The sequence below is a fragment of the Callorhinus ursinus genome, unplaced genomic scaffold (genome assembly GCF_003265705.2).
Source record: "Callorhinus ursinus isolate GAN/ISIS: 27379988/994484 unplaced genomic scaffold, GSC_fseal_2.0 scaffold1, whole genome shotgun sequence".
In the NCBI taxonomy this organism is placed as follows: Eukaryota; Metazoa; Chordata; class Mammalia; order Carnivora; family Otariidae; genus Callorhinus; species Callorhinus ursinus.
The window spans coordinates 4,002,668-4,022,513 of record NW_027397063.1 but is presented as its reverse complement, the minus strand read 5'-3'; the positions used below and the strand labels follow the sequence as shown (position 1 = coordinate 4,022,513).

At 48.1% G+C, this 19,846-nt stretch overlaps 1 protein-coding gene and 1 long non-coding RNA gene across 6 annotated transcripts in view; both read left to right on the top strand.

The window, feature by feature from the left end:
- Window positions 1-18,947, top strand: part of IFNGR2 (interferon gamma receptor 2) — a 27,002-nt gene extending 8,055 nt beyond the window's left edge. The window contains exons 2-8 of one of the 5 annotated variants that reach the window (XR_012377681.1): window positions 2,391-2,523; window positions 7,741-7,943; window positions 11,530-11,675; window positions 15,105-15,267; window positions 15,653-15,810; window positions 17,127-17,284; window positions 18,274-18,413. Coding sequence is in view for 3 of the 5 variants with exons in the window: in XM_025871987.2 (XP_025727772.1) it covers window positions 2,391-2,523; window positions 7,741-7,943; window positions 11,530-11,675; window positions 15,105-15,267; window positions 15,653-15,810; window positions 18,274-18,456 (986 nt within the window). In the remaining 2 variants the exon portion in view is untranslated. Of the gene's footprint in view, window positions 1-2,390; window positions 2,524-7,740; window positions 7,944-11,529; window positions 11,676-15,104; window positions 15,268-15,652; window positions 15,811-15,985; window positions 16,925-17,126 lie in introns of those variants that run through there. The other 4 variants (XR_003208296.2, XM_025871987.2, XM_025871997.2 and 1 more) reach the window with 4 other exon arrangements.
- LOC141372426 (uncharacterized) lies at window positions 11,682-13,919 on the top strand. The gene is made up of 2 exons (XR_012377683.1): window positions 11,682-12,056; window positions 12,661-13,919. It is a non-coding gene; the product is annotated as an uncharacterized lncRNA (long non-coding RNA).
- Window positions 18,948-19,846: the final 899 nt, after the last annotated feature.

Here is a 19,846-nt window from a genome sequence, read left to right as displayed (position 1 = left end):
TAAAGATTTTATTTATTTATTTGAGAGAGAGAGAGAATGAGAGATAGCACATGAGAGGGGGGAGGGTCAGAGGGAGAAGCCGACTCCCTGCCGAGCAGGGAGCCCGATGCGGGACTCGATCCCAGGACTCCAGGATCATGACCTGAGCCGAAGGCAGTCACTTAACCAACTGAGCCACCCAGGCGCCCTATTTTTTTTTTTAAAGATATTTTTTTTTTAAAGATTTTTAATTTATTCATCTGAGAGAGAGAGGGAATGAGAGATAGAGAGCACGAGAGGGAAGAGGGTCAGAGGGAGAAGCAGACTCCCTGCTGAGCAGGGATCCCGATGTGGGACTTGATCCCGGGACTCCAGGATCATGACCTGAGCCGAAGGCAGTCGCTTAACCAACTGAGCCACCCAGGCACCCTGAGCACGGAGTGTTATATGTAAGTGATGAATCACTGAAGTCTACTCCTGAAACCAATATCGCACTGTATGTTAACTAACTAGAATTTAAGTAAAAATTTAAAAAGGGGTACCTGGTTGGCTCAGTCGGTTAAGTGTCTGACTCTTGATTTCGGCTCAGGTCGTGATCTCGGGGGTTGTGGGATCAAACCCATGTCAGGCTCTGTGCTCAGTGCAGAGTCTGCTTGGGTTTCTCTCTCCTCTCCCTGTGCCCCTCCTGCTCGTGCTCTCTCTCTATAAAATAAATGAATAAATCTTCAAAGAAATTTTTTTAAGAAAAGTAAGTGGGTAGTCACTTAAAAAAGAGAGAGAAGGAATCAGCACATTGTTGCTGGGGGAAGGAGTCAGAGCCAAAGAATGTGGGCTGCTTCTAGAAGCTGCAGGAAGCAAGGAGCCATTTCTCCCCCAGAGCTTCCAGGAGGAACCCAGCCCCGCCAACACACTGACATTAGCCCAGTGAGACCAGTTTCAAACTTCTGATCTCCAGAACTGTAAGCGATCAAGCTGGGTTGTTTTAAGACACTAAATCGGTGCCACTTCATCTCAGCATCCATAGGAAACTGATATAGGAAAGTAAAAGGAGGTCTCTGAGACTCTGACGAGTGCCCGGTCCTAAGGAAGCCCTCCCCCCGGGGCGGGGAGGTGCTGCACCGTGCTCCCAGAAGCAGGCCTCCAGTCCTCAGCTGCGCTCTGAGATCTACCGGGGCGCACAGCAGCCTCCGTGAGCTAGATGGGCCTGCCCAGCAGAACGGCCTCCCTCCAGGCAGCCCCAGCCTGCCTGCCTTTGGCCCTGGTGTGAACTGGCAGAGTGTTGGTTAGCCGGTTGAATAAGGAACTGGAACGAAGGCCCTCCTGAGCTCGGAGCTGTGGAGACAGTGGGCCTTCTGGAAGTAAACAAGTGCCCACAGTCTCTTTGTAACGCACCTTTCAGAAGAAGAGCTGGCCACCATTCCTGGAGATTGGATGTGCTTACTGAAAACATATGGTTTGAATTTCCTGCTCTGAATTCTGGAACAGCATGTTCCAGAACCTTTCTTTCCACCTCCTGGGCATTTCTCATTCCTCTTTCAATCTCAGAGAAAGGCCCGTCATGATCGTGTTCTCTTGCAAGAGAAGAGGTCCCGAGCCCTGTCCTGTGAAGTACCTGCTGGGGGGGCGGGGCTGGGGTTGTGCCTCCCAGGTCACCCCAGGAGGGGGGCTCTGACCTTGGTGGTGGATCCCCAGGGGCGGGTGTTATTTGGCTGTTCGTGGATTTCCTGGTCTGGGGGGTTGGCCTGGGGATCTGCATTTTAAGTGGGACCTTGGTGATTCTGATACTGGGGGTCCTTGAGAAACACCGCAACTCTTTACGAAGCCCAAAGGACATGTCTCACCCTCTATGTGCCTTTGGGCTTTGCACACCTGGTGTTGGGCGTGGGTGTGTGAGTGTGTGCGAGTGTGTGCACGTGTGTGTGGAGGTTTAGCAGGCCCTCCCTTGGTACCAGTGCATGTCTGGGGAGAATGCATGTCCCGTCGCCGCCAATTCAATGTTCACTTCGGGACGTACGGTTATTTACCCCTTATTCCTGAAGAAGACAGTGAAGCCCAGACTATCAAGTCAACCTGCCCAGCCGCACCTGCTTATTAGAGATAGAACATGCATTCTAGTCGAGCTGGACTCCTGCATCCGGGCCCCGTTCAGAAGAACCGGAATCTGCAGGCCCCAAGCCTCTCTTTCCGTCCATGGGCTGTGTCATGGGTGCCATATCTAGTCAAAGGTGGGGGCAAGGGGACATGCCTGGAGACACTGGTAATAACCATTTCTGCACTTTGACAAAAACGGAGTTGTGTGAATGGTTTGATGACGTGCATTTAAATATTGTTGTAATCAGATTTTCTCTTTCAACCCTCCCCCCTTTCTCTCTCACCTCTGCCCCCTTCCCTCACTCCCTGCCCCTTTCAAGACTCTCGTGCCCAGCTGCCAGCTCCTCGAAACCCGAAGGTTCGCCTATACAACGCCGAGCAGGTTCTGAGTTGGGAGCCCGGGTCCCTGAGCAATGACACAAGGCCGGTGGTCTACCAGGTGCAGTTCAAATAGTAAGCTGGATCTTTCTGTTGGCATCCTTATGGGGAGTGGCGCGGGGAGCCCATGGGCCAACTGAGATTTCACCACCTCTCACTCACGCGAAGGCTTAGACAGTACTGGTGTCAGAGCCTTGGCTGCCTACCCACAGGGCTTCTTATTTGGACGGGGAGATTGTTCTCACTGGTTTCAGGAGAGGTGTGTAGAAGAGGGCTTCCTGTCTAGAAAGGGCAGGAGGCACCCTGTAGCCTTCATCTTCTTCAAGTTTGAAAATCTGGTTTATCGAACCTTATGGGCCAGATTTGGCCTACTAAGGAAAGTATTCACTTAATTACTACTAATTCTCGATTTCTAAAAGGGGCTTTCCATTTCGCACATTCTTCTGGCCCCTCGTTCTCTCGCTCACCCGCTTTCACAGTTTATCATCACTCGGTGTGCAACAGAAGGCACATAAGGGAAAAAGAAAGGCAGAATCGAAGTCCTCAATTGTTACGTGTTTACCTTGTTACATAGGTTAAGAGAAGACTAAGTTAAAATTATTGGCCAAGTCATTTTATATTACCAGTTACACAAAATTTAAGGAAATGGTAATGCTCAGTGCTTGTAAGAGTGTGGTTGATGGAGATCGTGCTGGGTGAGGATGAGTTACCACAGCCCTCCAAGCAGAGTCATTCGCTGTACAGCTAGAGTCACAGAAATGTCCACGTCACTTTTCCCCTACGCAGGTAATACAAGCCCCCATCAGAAAAAGGAAAAAAGGGGGTCCCCGGGTGGTTCGGTCAGTTAAGCGTCCCGACTCTTGGTTTCAGCTCAGGTCATGATCTCCCAGTTGTGGGATGGAACCCTGAGTCGGGCTCTGTGCTCAGTGCGGAATCTGCTTCAGATTCTCTTTCCCTCTCCCAAAACTCTCACTCTCTCAAATAAATAAATAAAATCTTAAAAAAAAAAAAAAAGGAAAGGAAAAAAAGCCACTGGTATTCGTGAAGATAGACATTGAAGTATAAATTCATGTCCATCAGCAGAAAAATGCCAGATTGTGTCATGTTAACTAGTAGTTGAACATTAGGCAACTATTAAAAAGGATAATGTGGTAGTGGTTGCAATGGTGTCAAATTTGGACCGTATCTGTGGTCAAGACCAGGGAAGGAACCTGGAAAAATTACGGGCACTTAATTTGTAAGAGGAGTGGGTTTCCAGGTGACTTCTTTTTCACCTTTGAATGTCCATTGTAACAACATTTGCTTAATAAAAATCGATTCTAAACCAGGGTTTAGGGGTCATCTCTGGATTACATTTAGCTGTTCCTCAAGTAAGTGCCAATAATCTATAATAAGCGGACCAGTCCACGAGGACCAGCTACATAATTTGTGGGGCCCGGCACAAAATGAAAATGGTGCAAGGCCCCTTGTCCAGAATTACTGAACTTCAAGATGGCGACAGCCGAGCATCAAACTGAGTGCCTCCTCCGAGTGGGGCTTTGTGCCCCTCCATGGGTCACGAGCCCGAGAAGCTGGCCCTACTCAGCATTCAGTAAACATGATGTCGTAGGACTAAACAAGATTTTGGTGACAGGAAGTCACAGCTGATACCCTGACTCGCATCTCTTAGCCTTGAAGGGGGAAGTACATCTCTGGGTCGACAGAGTTCAGGAGATAGTAGAGATATTCCTTGAAGGCTTTGACAGTTTCCTTTCCCAGACTAACATGTTTACTTCGTTTCCCTTTTGGAAAGCATTTTGCAGATGTTTTTTCAGGATAGAGGTTGGTTTTGGTAAAAGAAACAAAGGATGGGGTGAATGTGAACATCCTTCTTTGGAAAGTTGAGGGGTAATGAGAAACTGAAACCGGGGCTGGTCTTGTTTTCTTTTCCAATCGCAGATTTGATGAGAGGAGGGCCTTTGCTCTTGTTTTGTTTTTAGAGACTTTTACATGTTTGGGACATTTTAGCGACATGAAATAATTTCATTTTGAGACTTGTGGGACTTAAAACTTTTCCATCTTGTTTCTCTACAGTAAAGCATTACTGTAATTAGAAATGAAGGTGCCTGTTCTCTGACAGTACAGTAGCCAGAGCCAAAATTACACTGAGCACTGTGGGAAAATTTCAAGTTTAAATCAGGGGTTGCAGAGAGTGTGGCCTTCAGGCTGTGTTTTGAACCCCAGTGTTTAATTTTTTTTTTTCAATTAGTGCCAACATTAAAAAATCTGGAGATTTCATTTTAAGAAAACTTGACCTGACCAGCCCAGTCTTCTGAAAACGTTTTTTTATTTCATTTTATTTTTCTGATTTTAACAGCAACATGTGTTCTTTACAGAAAGGCTAGAACACCCAGAAAAGTAGAAAGAATAAAATTTAAACCACCTAGTGCTCTACAGCCCAAGAATAATCTCTATTCTCCTTCTGGCATATTTCTCTCTAGACTTTTTTCTGAATGCTCGCACTTGGTTTGAAAATGTGCTGGTGTATGCGTAAAAATGAAACAAAACTGGGGTTATGCTTTTGGGCGCTGCTTCCTTTTTTTTTTTTTTTTTCAACCAAACATAGTTAAGTGTATGAGCACTTTTCCTTCTAATGGTCTCTGTGTAAACATTTTTACTGCTCGTTTTATTAGATGATGCATCACACATGATGTATTTAACGCTTCCCCACTTGCGGGTGTAGACGGTCACCAGCTTGGGTCCTCGTACATAAATCATCTGATTGTTTTCTTCATTTGTAGCAGAGGAATTGCTGGGTCAGAGGGGACACTTGCCATTTTTGGAAGTGATCTAACAGAGGCCAAACAGTGAAGTCCATAGTTGCCCAGGTGTGGAACCTGGCACCATTTACATGGTGCTTCCTGGGCACCAGGTCCTGGCTCAGGCACTTTCCTAATGTCGGCTCGTTCAACCTTCATGATCCCTCAGGGAGGCAAATACCATAATTTATCCCCATTTTATAGATAAGGGAGTAAGGAACAGAGAAGCAGGTAACGGGGATTTGAACCCAGGTCATCTGGCTCCAGAGCCCATGTGTTCAACCACCATGCTGTGCTCCCTCTCATGATGAGGGCTGCTTTCAAACTGAAATTCAGGGACAGAGGCAGTCTATGATGGATACATGGTGAGGGGGAGCCCGCGGGACTGTCGGGGTGAGACTCGGCCAGGGCCCGGCCACGACACGAGGCGGAGTCTGGCGGTGGGCGGGGCCGTGCTCGAGGCCAGGGTCACTGAAGTGCGGCCAACATCATCCCCTTATTTACCCCCTTTGCAAAGAGAGGGGGAGGCGGCCTCCAGAATGCAGCTTCCTTTTCCGCTCTTCCCCCTGAAACTGCTGTCATGGGTCAGCTGTCATTTAAATTGGGAGGGTTTGTCCCCCTTTAGACCCCTTTGTGGAGAAATATTGTTCAAAAGCAGTTCTGAGACAGGGCCAAGGGTGGAGGAGAGGGGAGGGTGGGGGAGAGGAGTGGTCCATTCCCTGGTAAGTCGGGAAATGAGCCTTTGAAATGTGGGGAGCCTTTTGCCCAAGTTCAACAGCTGGGATCTGCAGGGGAGAAGGTTAGAGTATCTCTAAGTATCTGTATAACTTTTTAAAGATCACTTACCCCTTCTGAAGCACACCCCCAATCTAAGACGGGGGTGCTTGTGCTCAGGGATCCCCCTCCCCAGTAGGGTCTGGCCCCCGGGGCTTGGTGGTAATGTGAGTATGGCAGCATCTTCCACGGAAGCCGTGGCCACGCATCTTGAAGTGGCCTTCATCTTGCCACTGGCCACTTTGACAGAGGAGTCTCCAGTCAGGGTCAAAGGCACCCTTAGAAGTGTGGTGTGTGAGAGCTGGTGGCAGTGATCCCCAGCCTCGTCTCTTCTGTCTCCCCTGGCCTTGCTTTCTAGGCCAGAGCTGCTGTGGGGTGCATAGCCTGTCTCTACAGAGCACACAGCCTACTGCCCCCCATTGAGGTCTCTAGCAGCCACCTCCCTGGTTTTTCTCAAGTCTGTCACCTAAGCACAGAGGTTAGAGCTGGAGAGTAGAGTCCCATGTGGGGGTGTGGCATTAGGACTCTGGGGAATGCATTGTCATTTACAAGAATATGTGGCCTCATATTTAGCAGGGTTTTCATATGGGTGATGCAAACTTTAAATGGGCATCTGTGGTATAAAATGAACTCCACACTAGCAGGAAGCATCAGTGGGGTTTGTATGAACACGGTATCTTTCCTAAGACGTCGGCTACAGAGGCTGAGTTTGAAGAATTAAAATCAGTTGCAGGACTGAATGGGAAAAATCTGATAAGAGACTTGCATCCAGAGTATATAAAGAACTCTTACAACTCAACAATTAAAAGACAACCCAATTAAAATAGAGAAAGGGTTTGAGTAGACAGTTCTCCAAAGAAGATATACAAATGGCCAATAAATACATAAAAAGATACCCAACATCAATATTCATCAAAGAAATGCAAATTTAAAACCACAGTGATATACCACAGCACAGCCACTAGGATGGCCATATAAAAAAAAAAAGGCATAATGACAAGTGTTGGTGAGGATGTGGAGAAATTGGAACCCTCATACATTGCAGCTGGGAATGTAAAATGGTGCAGCCACTTTGGAAGACAGTTTAAAATAAGAGTTAGACCCATCAGTTCCACTCCTAGGTATTTACCCCAGAGAATTGAAAAGTTACGTCCACAAAGAAACTCGCGTGTGAATATTTCTTAGTGTTACGCACAACAGCGAAAAAGTGGGAACAACCAACATGTCCATAAACAGGTGCACAGAGAAACGATATGTACTATAAGTGTATGCTGGCATCGTATTTGGCCATCAGAAGGGATGACATACTGATGCTACAATATGCCACATCATGCCTGAAAACACGCCAGGTGGAAAGAGCCAATCAGAAAAGACCATGCTGTTTACGAGCCCGTTTATAAGAAATGTCCAGAGGAGGCAAAACCGTAGAAACTGAAAGTAGATGATTAATGGTTGCCCAGGGCTTAGGGGGTTAGGGCACAGTGGGAAGTGAGTGCTAATAGGTACGGGGTTTCTTTGGGGGAATGATAAAAACGCCCTAAAATTGATCCTGGTGATGGCTGCACAACGCTTCGAATCTGTACACTTTAACTGGGGTGGATTCTCTGGTCTGCAAATTGTATCACAGGGAAGCTGCTTTTTAAAAAATCAGCTCTGGGGAAACCGTTGGATGTGGCAGAAGAGAGAAGTCCGTGAAGTAAAAGCCTTTTTTCCTTTGCAGCCCCTCTGACAGTAGGTGGTACGACACCAGCGACATAGGTGTGCACTGTATGAACGTCACCACGACGGAGTGTAACTTCACCCCAAGCAGCCTCTCAAATGGTTTCCCACCACATTTCAACGTCTCTTTACGTGTCCGAGCTAAGTTGGAGGACCTGGTTTCCCCATGGCTGTCAGTGCCTTGGTTCCTGTACTATTGGAATGGTAAGAGAACTTGGCTATAAAACTTCCTTTATCATTTAGGCTTTCTTCACTTTACTCCTCACTGAGAAGTATGGATTCCATGCACCCCAGTCCTGTCTCTGACCCCGCATAGCCAGCAAACAGGTGGGTATGATGGTCAAACCCCAGGACTGAGCATGGAGGCTGGCGCTAGAGGAGTGTGATTTGCTAGACCAGGGGCTGGCAAACCACAGCCCGTGGGCCACATCCGGCCCACCAACCTGTTCTTGTAAATAAAGTTTTATTAGAACACAATTTCACCGTCTTTTAATAATGTATGGTCTATGGATGCTTTCACGCTACAGCAGTAGAGTTGAACAGTTGCAACAGGGATTGTCTGGCCCGCGAAGCCTAATTTACTAGGGCACTTTACCAAAAAAGCTTGCTGACCTCTGGGCTGGATGGGACACTAGCATATTGGCTTCAGTGATCCCCCTCATCTCTTCTGGCACAACTTCCTTTATGTTCAAGAAAGACTTTCATTCAGCCTTGAACAGTGCCTGGCACAGAGTGGATATGTCGTAAAGCTTGGTTGAATGAGCACATGTGCTCCCAGAAATCGGAAGAGGGCATAAGAATCGACAGATACTAGTTTGTACATTCGCTCCTTCCATGAGTCATGTCTCACATGGTCAGCTGTGTCCCAGGTTTCTTCAGTGTGGTTTAAGCAAACGAAGTATGGGATCCGGACTCAAACAGAAACAGAGGTGGAAGACAGGGAGGAAGTTGGGTCACTGTCTAGCTATTTGATGATCTAGTAGTAAGCAATTATTGTTAGTTTATCTCAGGTGTTATCATGGTATTTTATGTTTTTAAAAGCGGGGATTCTATCCTTTAGAGACACGTACTGGAGTTTTTACATGAAATGATGTGATATTTGGGATTTGTTCAAAATAATCCAGAGTGGGAGGGCTGAGGGCAAGAGGGATGAGAGGAACAAAATTGGCCATGACCTGATGGTGGGTACATGCTGGGTGACGAGGGCGTGCGTTGTTGTCTTGATCCGACCTCTCCTTCCTACGTGTTTGAGGCAATTGTTTGCAAGAGGAAGCTAGGAAGAAAAATCAACAGTTTGTGCCAGATGATGTGGGGATGGAAAGAGAAGACAGCACAGTCCCCTTGAGCTGGGCATTTACTGCAGACAAGTCATCTGTCCTTGCGCAGAGAACCAGCACACATCTGAGCTATGAAATGTCACCTAGGTGGGAATTAGTTAAGAAAGAAAGAGAAAGTAATGGTGGTTCCCATGGCCTGGCCTGGGAGAAAAGGAACGGGAATGGAAGCAGGGCCTGTTGTGGAAGTCGTTGGTCCGGTCCCAGGCAACGGCGGCCCCCTGTCCTCCCAGCCTGAGCTGGGCAGCAGTGTTCCCAGGTGGCTCCCGGCTCACTTGTAAAGTTGGATATCCTCAGACCCCATCACTGTGTCCAGCACTTGTGCAGTTGGAGTGCATAACCAACACGAGGACATCACGTCGACCTAGGTTCAAATCCCAGCTCTGCCCCTTACTGGCTAGGACTCTGGGCCACTGTGATCACCTCTAGGCTTCTGTTTCTCCCTGTGGGAAACGAAGATGACCTTCTTGTTGCCTGGTTTACAATAAGAGCTTAGTCCGTGGAAGCTGTTATCAAGTTATCTACAGGTAATTGAAACTCCCTTCAATGTGTTGAGAGAAGGCGGGTTGTTTCCCCCTCGAGAGACAGGCTCATTCCCCCTCAAAAAGTGCTTCATTGATCGAAAAGGGCTAAGAGCTGCAAGCATTTATTCACACTGTACACCAGACCCAAGAAACCCGTATCCTAACTTCTTGGCACCTGTCACTTGGTACCAGATCCTGGATCCAGAACTCTCAGAAGGGCAGGTCTGTCCGCACAGACCTTCCGGGGACAAAGTGACTGGTCACGGCCGACACCCTAGCTTCCAGGCCCATTCCCATGTGTAAGTCACAGAAAAGTCTATAGAGAACATGTCCTACAGAGGCGAGAAGCCTGAGGCAGGCGGCCCGACCCTGCTGGTCAGCATCTGCGAACAGGGTTCACAAAATCTTCTGGCCACTTGCAGCTAATCCGCTAACGTGGTTCCGGCTGGTGGGGGGGCCAGGCCGGCCCGGTCTCTGTCTAGACGTAGTTCCTCCACCACAGCCCATGAGACCGCAGGGCATGTCTGCAAACCCTGCAGGGGCCAGTTCCTTTCTCACAGAATAGGGTGGCCCAACCAGATGCCAGAGCCTGGCCCAGCCCGGGGGAGCCCGGGCGAGAGCGCGGAAGGCATGAACAGTCATGAACACACAACTGTTCACAGTGATCCGATCGCCTGCACGGGCAAACGGTGCATGAACGGGCCTCTCAGAACTCGTGGGACCCAAGCTATACTCAGTCTGAAGTGCTTGTTTTCATACATGCTGGAACCCTTCATTTAATGCACTTCATGACTCACAGTCCTTGGTTGTCCCGTGAACTCTATGAAAAGCTTCAACAAGCAGGCTTCCGACGGCAACATCTCTCTGGTACTATATTTGAACATAGTCTGACAATAAGCTGGGAGACATGGATTTAAAGGTTGATAAATACCACTTTTGTTCATTTATAAAGAAATTATAAGAATGTATATTAAAAATAAATACAAAGGAGATAGGTGGTAGGTAAGGGTAACAAAATCCTGTCCCCTTCTGCATGAAAATCTGATCTTCGGTTAACCTAGTTGTTTCTCTGGAAACCTGGTCAAGGTGGCTGTCAGCTATGTTCCTAGGCAGCGTCACTTATGGCAAAATGAGCCCTGATTGATAAACTGCACCTCCCTTGGGGCCATCTCAAATACCTGTTAGGGAGCCATGTCTTTGCTGAGTGCAGCAATTGTTGTAACTGTACATGTCCCTCACGGGGACTCTAGAAACTCTTCCTGTTATCGTAACAGATACTGGCTCTTGGGGCTTTTAAGCCTGGGAGGCTCCTGTACTGGCCTGTTGTGGGTCTTACTCTGCCAGGGTCCTGGGGTGGGGGTGGGGGGGGCGGGCGGACAGACTGGCTCTGGGCCACCACGGGGACGCCTGCCACCGAAGATGAGAAGCCCCTGGTGCCGCACCGTGGTCCCGCTGGTCTTCCTGCCCCGTGGCCTTCCACGTGAAGGTTGTGCCCAGAGCAGTCTCTGGGAGTTTTGTGTGCCTGAATGCAATCTCATTGTATTTTGTGTGTGTGTGTGTGTGTGTGTGTGTGTGTGTGTGAGTGTGTGTACACACTATATGTAAAATTATGTGTGAGAGGAGAAAACAGGATGAAATCAGAGAGGGAGACAAACCATAAGAGACTCAACTCTAGGAAACAAACTGAGGGCTGCTGGAGGGGAGAGGGGTGGGGGGTGGGGTAACTGGGTGTTGGGCATTCAGGAGGGCACATGACGTAATGAGCACTGGGTGTTACATGCAACTGATGAATCACTGACCTCTACCTCTGAAACTAGTGATACACTATATTTTAATTAACTGAATTTAAATTAAAAAATAAGATTATATGTTGTATGTATGTGTATATATTTACATGTATGTTTTGTGTTTGTGTTCGTTACTCTATTTCAGTTACCGTTGGACCTCCTGAGAACGTCTGGGTGACCCCGGGAGAAGGCTCCCTGATCATCAGATTCTCCTCTCCCTTCGACATCCCTGCCTCCCTGGCCACTTTTGTGTACTATGTCCATTACTGGGAAAAGGCAGGAGTCCAAAAGGCAAGAGCATTTTTCTACTTTGTGTTGATTTTCTGATACAGCAAAAGGAAGTAAACTGGAAACTGGACAAGGAAGACAGAGCCTCCCAGTGTTGCCTTAGTCTGAGCCCCGAATCGGGTTTAATCCTTCCCTTCAAGACCCGAGCTTCTGCTCCCTATGCTGAGCCTTCCCTTCTGCCAGGTGGCTCTGAACTCCCCTCTCTGACTGAAAGCACGCCATTCCCGTTGTTTGGGGTGCGCACGGAGCCCCTGGGGCCCTCTAACGGCTGGAGAAGGTTCTAGAGGGCCTGTTTCTACAACAAGGAATCCACCCCTGCAGTCCGCAAGGTTTATATAAATTACTCCGGTTTGAGTGATTTGTAAAGAAAGCATGTGTGAACAGGTGAAAAGTCTACTGGGAGGAGAGAGACCCTCCTAGGGAAGAGGGCGGAGGGCGTGGGAAGGTTCGGGATGTCTGGGGGACTGCAAGCGCTCGGGTCAGGCAGGAATGCAGGAGGGGCTGAGGTGCATGAGACCAGCAGGCCCTGGTCAGCCCTACATAATACGAGGGAAGGTGCTGGCCTTCAGTCCTCTGCAGTGCCTGATTATCCATGTTGCGTATCATGAAGTTTTATTATCAATGTAAGCTTCAGGGTTTCCTAAACTCAACAGTATTATAACCGTTTTTTGTTTGTTTTCCAGTTTTATTGTGATATAACTGACATTCATCATTGTATAAGTTTAAGGTGATTAGAGTCTTTTTATAATAATAAGAGCTGATGTTTATCGAGAGCTTTCTTTGTGTTGGGCCCCGGGGCCAGGCATTTTAGATACATCATCTCATTTAATCTTTGTACCGAGCCGTGTCACAGAGAAGGGAACCAACTGGTTGAGTAAGTTGCCCAAGGTCAGCAGCTGACAGCCAGCACATCTGAGCCCAGAGTCCATGCTCCGCAGTTTTTCTTTTCTTTTTTTTTTTTTTAAGATTTTATTTATTTATTTGTCAGAAAAAGAGAGAGAGCACAAGCAGGGGGAGGAGCAGAAGGCGAGGGAGACGCAGACTCCCCACTGAGCAGGGAGCCCCACATGGGGCTCGATCCCAGGACCCTGGTAACGCTCAACTGACTGAGCCGCCCAGGCCTTCCCATGCTCTGCAGATCTTCTCCCACATAGTTTATATGTGTACTTCCTACTCATTTCTTTATGGTGAATCTTAAAACATTGAGGAAGGCAAAATTCACTGAACAGTAGACTCTTATGGGGAAAAAGAAACCAACCATTTCCCCAAAGGAAGAGGTCAAGGTCTGGTCAACTGGAATAGAGAAGGCCTGGAAGATTCCAGAAGGGATTCCCCTTTACCCCATTCTACCAGAGCAGCTATACTTTGGACTTCTGTGAACAAAAGATGCTAGGGCTCAGATGAGTCTGAGAGCCTCCAAAATATCCATTCCAGCTAAGATTGTCCGTGTCCCCAAGACCAGCCCCTGGATTTGCTGGAAGGACCCACGGGACTTGGCATATGGTTGTATTCATGGCTATGGTTTATTACAGAAGAAGGGCACAAAGCAAAATCAGCAAGGGGAAGAGGCACATGGGCCAAACTCCAGAGGAAGCCGGATACAAGCTTCCAAGAACCTTCTCCCAAAAGACTCAGACAGGACACACTTAATTCTTCCAACAACCAACTGTGACAACATATGAAATGTCTACCAGGGAAGCTTATCAGAGACTCAGTGCCCAGGGGTTTTACTGGAAATACAGGCCTCTTCTCCCTAGCACAGTTCAAAATTCCAGACTCCTAGAAGGAGAGCGGGTGTTCAGCATAGAAAACATTGTTTTTACCATAAGCCGCCGATATTTGTTAGGGAATGGTGAGGACATTTCTGGATTCCAAGTTCCCAGATGCCAGCTATGGTTAGCCTTGCAAGCAGGCCCCCCAAGGACAGCGGTCTCTGCAGTCCGTGATTCTAAATTCTAGAAATGCCAACCGGCGACTGAAATAAACCCCGAAGGAAGTTTGTACTTAAAATTGCTTCATGTGGTGGGGCGCCTGGCTAGCGTAGTCGGTTGGTTAGGTGCTGGACTCTTAGTTTGGGCTCAGGTCATGATCTCCGGGTTGTGATCTCTGGGTCATGGGCTTGAGCCCTAGTAGGGCTCCACACTCAGCGGGGAATCTGCTTGAGATTCTCTCCCTCGCCCTCCGCCCCTCCCCCACCACACTTACTGTCTCTCAAATAAATAAATAAAAAATAAGTGTTTTTTAAAATTGCTTTATGTGGCATCCCGAGCAAAAATTTTTCTCTTCTGCCCTGGCAGTCCATCACCATTAAACCGAAAGGAAAAAAAAATCTATGATCCTACTGTTCCTAAGTAATGTGATTATTTTACATCTTTAAAAATAAGATGCTCTCTACATACTATTGAATAATCTGCCCGTTTTCAGCCAGCACTATCGCAGCTTCATCTCCATGTTGCTGAGCATATGTTATACCACCATTTCAAATGACTGCAGTGTTTCCTACTACATCTCAAAATAGGAAAGCAAGCCCCTTATAAGAAGTCCTATACTGCCATCATGTATCTTTCCCTCCTTTGGGAAAGGAGGGACAATAGCGACTTTGTCCAGCAGAGTGAGAAGCCATTGCCTAGAGGGATCCAGATTGGGGGGGGTGGGGGTTGACGAGGCCTGAGGGAGGCAGCAGCAGGGACAGGCCAAGGGGAAGAGACAGAATCCTCAAGAATCTGGGATCCAACTGTGTCCCGATTACATAACTCACAAAGATCATGTTGACCAAAACTGTGTAAGAGGCATCAGCACATTTCAGTTAAAACTAAAAGCAGACTCGGAACTAAAGGAACATTATTTCCCATGATGATTTTTTTTTCTCTGTTCGTTGACTAGCTTGAAGTATCTAGACTACATTAACTGTGAAGTACAAAATAGTGATACAAAGTAAACGCACTGGGCATTGAAGCAATTTTTTTTTTTTAAAGATTTTATTTGTGTATGTATGTATTTTAGAGAGAGAGAGGGAGCGTGCAGGGGGGAGGGAGAGGGATGAGCAGACTCCCCACTGAGCATGACGCGGGGCTCAATCTCACCACCCTGAGATCATGACCTGAGCTGAAACCAAGAGTCGGACGCTTAACTGACTGAGCCACACAGGCGCCCCATTGAAGGAGAAAAGTCCATCCCAGACATTGGGGTTCGCTAAATTCCAGTGGCAGACGTTCTGTGGCTACAGTGGGCCCTCTGAGGCCTCACAGCCAGAAACACAGCTCTAAAGTCATCAGCGTCTTTCTCCACACGGTTCACCAGCTTTCACACATAAAATGTGTGAAACAGCATCTCTCTCTTCTTTGGTGATGGAAACGTCGGAAAAGCTAGAAGTGGCTCAGCCACGTCTCTTTGGGTCATTTTCACATGTGCCTGTTGGCGTTTTTTACGTAGGTTAAAGGTCCCTTCAGGAGCAACTCCATTGTGTTGGATGACTTGAAACCCTTAAGAGAATACTGTTTACAAGTGAAGGCGCATCTGGTTTGGACATACTACAACAACATCTCCAGACCGGGACATTTAAGCAATATATCTTGCTACAAAACAACAATGGATGGTAACATATGCTTTCTTATGTCCTTTCTGAGCTGGGACAAGAATCCTCCCCAAGTAGTGAAACCCGGGCTGGCTTACGAGGTGGAGGGTGGTGGGAGGGGGGCGACCCAGAGGGAAGGCACGAGAAGCCAGCACTCAAGTAGGTCTGACCAGCTCATGCTGAGATCTACAGCAATAACACTGCCAGACAGCTAACACAGCTTGATTTTAGGATTGCTTGTACTAGTTATGCACTCGAGCACGGGAGGCGGGGCGGAGGAGGGACAGTATGTACCCATCTCACAAGGACATGGACACTATCTGAGCAGTTGGCAGGTGAAGAGTGACCCGTGTTTGTATCGTGTGTGGGATGGGTCTCTTGTTCACTCTCGTGTCCTCTTTTTAAGCCGCTACCAAGCTTCAACAAGTCATCATCATCGCCGTGGGTATCTTTCTGTTGCTGTCGGCGCTGGCGGGGGCCTGTTTCTTCCTGGTCCTGAAATACAAAGGCCTGGTAAAATATTGGTTTCACTCTCCGCCAAGCATCCCATCACAAATCAAAGAGGTACGTGTGCACATATCCAGTGGGTGACGTGTCAGCCCTCCGTGACCCCCTGGTAATGCCTAGGAGTGTGGCAGTGGACAAAGCCGTGGACACAGAGTGGAGTTAAGAGTGGTACAGGGCAGGGGCGCCTGGGTGGCTCAGTCGGTTGAGTGTCCGACTCTTGATCTCTGCTCAGGTCTTGGTCTCAGGCTGGTGAGTTTGAGCCCTGCCTTGGGCTCCCTGCTGGGTGTGGAGCCTACTTAAAAAAGTGGTACGGAGTTATTTGGACACCCCTGTTCATAGCAACATTATTCACAACAGCCAAACGCTGGAAGCAACCTCAGTTTCTGTCAGTCGATGAATGGATAAACAAAATGTGGTCTATCCACACAATGGAATGTTACTCAGCCATAAAAAGGAAGGAGGTTCTGACTCACGCAACAACATGGGTGAACCTTGAGGATATCATGCTAGGTGAAATAAGCCAGTCACAGAACGACAAATGCTGTGTGATGCCACTTACATGAGGTACTTAGAGGAGTCAGATTCACAGAGCCTGAAAGTAGAGTGGTGGGTGCCGGGGTCTGGGTGGGGAGAGGGAAATGGGGAGTTAGCGTTTAATGGGGACAGAGTTCTAGTTTTGCACAATTAGAACAGTTCTGGAGATGGTGGTGAGGGTTGTATAACCGTGTGAATGTATTTTATACCATTTAAAACTGGTTAAGATGAAAATTCTATGTTATGTGTATTTTACCGCAACTTAAAACAATTTTTTTAATGGCATGAGGTTGGTGAAAAAGGTGGCCTGGCTTGGCCAAGATTAGCAGCGTGTGAGACTTGCGCCTTGTGGAGAGAGCCCCCAAGACGCCTGGCAGAGGGTGGGAAGGCGGTGAAGCCAGGGCTCTAGGCATGAGCTGTGCACTTAGAAGGATTCTAGAGTAAACGCACCCACGGCTGTGAGTACAGAGCCTTCCCCACAGAGAGCTCACCGAATGTCACTGGTATTTTGAAAGACCTGAGGAAGATGGGTGGACCGGGTCTCGTGGGAAGTTGATTTCCTGCACAGCAACCCCCCCCTCCCCGGCTCTGTGCAGTGGCCAAGCCCTCCGAGGAGCCTATGGAAGATTATTTAAAGGTATTTGTTTCTGGAGGCTTATTAGCAGTAAAATCGGGGTAAAGATACTGGAAACAGAATCTTACTCTGTTGCATCTAGAAGGAACAGGTGTTAGATAAGGTCCAAGTCTATAGAGAAAGAGTAGTGCTTCTAGAAATAGAGCTGGAGAGGTATTTAAAGTACCCAGACATAACGCAAATTACATGTGAATTTCCCCACTAGAAAACTCCAGACAGATACTGCATGATTGGACTTACATGAGGCATCTAGAATAGTCCACCTCCTAGAAGCAGGAGTCGAATGTGGTTGCCGGGGGCCAGGGGAGAGGGACCCAGGGAGATGCTGTTCAACGGGTATGAAGTTCCAGTTACGCAGGATGAGTAAGTTCTGGAGATCTGCTGTGCATCATCATGCCTATAGTTAGTACTGCACTGTGCCCTTAAAAATTCGTTAAGAGGGTAGTTACCACAAAAAAACAAAAACAAAAAAACCCTTCCCTGGTTAATACTTCACACAGTTACAGCCCTCACTGGGTCTCAGAATCTTACTTGCACGATCTCTCTCTCACGAAGAACCACCAGCAGGTCCCAATGAAGTGTATTTACTACTAGCTGGTCCTTGGGGGCGTGGTCTAAAACAGAGTCTTTCGGTTCACTTTCCTGGGAAAGTGTGAAAAATAGACATCAAAGGGCACTGAAGTTACACAAGAATAATGAATCAGGTTTTGCTTATATTTCTGAGGTTTCAGAAGTACACATAATTGGTTTATGTCCCTCTTGTCATCAGTCAGCTCAGCTCACTGCGCATTCCGGTGTCTCTCGGCATATCTGGGAGTGAGGCGGGAGTTTCTCGGTCCCTCAGCAGTGAAGGGATGGCTCAGCCTGGAACAGAGGCTGGAGGGAAGGGGCAGGCGGGGCGCCCTGAGGCCCCCTCCGCACTCCTTGCTTCTCTCCTGGGTGTGTGTTTGTGTGAGGTGGAAGCAACTGGTGGGTGGAGGGCCTGAGGAGAACACTGGCGACCTTTCCCTCCTTTCCCCCATGAGGGGTGACCTGGAAGCCCCTCATCGTCCCTCGCTGGAAAGTCAGAATTCCATAGCCACTTGGGGAAGAACGGTCCCCAAGCCTGCACCAAGGGCAGGAAGTCACAACATGCTTGTCCCTGAGGTATGGTGTGCCCTGGGCTGGCCCTTGGGTCTCATTGAGGTTACTGCTGACGTGAGGGGTGTTCTCATTTGGCAGGTTGTTTCGGGGGTGGTCAGAGGAGGCAGGCACCCCTGAGTAAGACAGGACCGTGCCGTAAACGTCAAGCAGAAGGGCTGCTGTGTTGCCGTAATAAACTAATGACACTCTTGGTTTTCGACCTTTTCAAGTATTTAAAGGACCCGAGCCAGCCTATCTTAGAGGCCCTGGATAAGGACACGTTGCCAACGGATGATGCCTGGGACTCTGTGTCCATTGTTTCGTTTCCAGAGAAGGAGCAAGAAGACGTTCCCCAAAGCACTTGGACCCAAGACTCTGGTCCGGTCTGCCAGCCTGTGGGACAAGAGCTCTGAGTCGAGGAGGCTGCTGATGGTCCTGGCAGGACTCTCTGGAGCCCAGCATTCCATATTCCTGTCCCCAAAAGGCCCATCAGTGCCTGGGAAGACGTAACGGGTCTCATGGGGGCGACAAGCCTAATTTTTTTAAAAGAGTTTTCTAATCATACACGTTTCCAGAATGATTCTACAGAGATAGCCCCGAAAGATTTAAGATTTCTCTTAAACACTAAAAAGACATGTAATTATTTGTTAGCAAAACAGCTCTGGCATGCCTCTGATGCTTTGTTCATCGGCAGCCAGGACACGGGGTCCCCTCCTTGACGCAGCCCTGCGGGCAGATCACGTCACCTGTCCCAGCCTGTCCCAAGAAGGGACATTAAGTGGCCCTTCTTCATATCCAGTCACCCGGCTTAAACTGTGATTCGTCCTGTAAATAGTTTCCTAGTGATTTAAGCCTTTTTTTCTTTTCAAGCTAGGAATAAAAGACTGTAATTAACTTTTAAAAAGTCAATGTGAAGTTTCTGCTTTCCACTTCACTTTCTTTATTTTGGCCTTCTTTATCTTCTGCAAAGTTCCAACTGTTTAAAATTCCTCTTTCTAAATTTGTGTTTTCTTTGTTTTTGTTTTTTTTTAATTTTATTTATTTCTTTGACAGAGAGAGACACAGCGAGAGAGGGAACCACAAGCAGGGGGCGTGGGAGAGGGAGAAGCAGGCTTCCTGCCGAGCAGGGACCCTGACGCTCTGGGCTCAATCCCAGGACCCTGGGATCATGACCTGAGCCAAAGGCAGATGCTTAACAGACTGAGCCACCCAGATGCCCCTACATTTCTGTTTTCTTTCTTTCCTTTTTTTAAGATTTTATTTGACAGAGAGAGACACAGCGAGAGAGGGAACACAGGCAAGGGGAGTGGGAGAGGGAGAAGCAGGCTTCCCGCTGAGCACAGAGCCCGATGGTGGGGCTCCATCCCAGGACCCTGGGATCACGACCTGAGCTGAAGGCAGACGCTTAACGACTGAGCCACCCAGGCGCCCCAACATTTCTGTTTTCTTAAGAAACCCCCGGTAGAGCTCCCACGGCCTCATGGTCACTCAGTGAGAACTGTCTCCGTGCGTCCCTCGATTCCTTAGGAAGGTATAAAGGGCACTTTCAGAAGCTGCATGAGCATGTCACCTGTGATGACTCGTGTATTGACCAAGACGGGCTTGTAGCAGTAAAGAGAATTCGCTAACCGTCAATGGTGATGATACCCACTGTGTATGATCGTGTAAGTATTGATTAAGTATTGACAGGTTCTTTGGTTCAAAGGCTTTGGATTAAAAATCCATTTCTATGACTCTTAGCATTTAGGAAATGGATGCGTAGCCACATGTCCCCTCCCCCAACACACACACACACACACACAC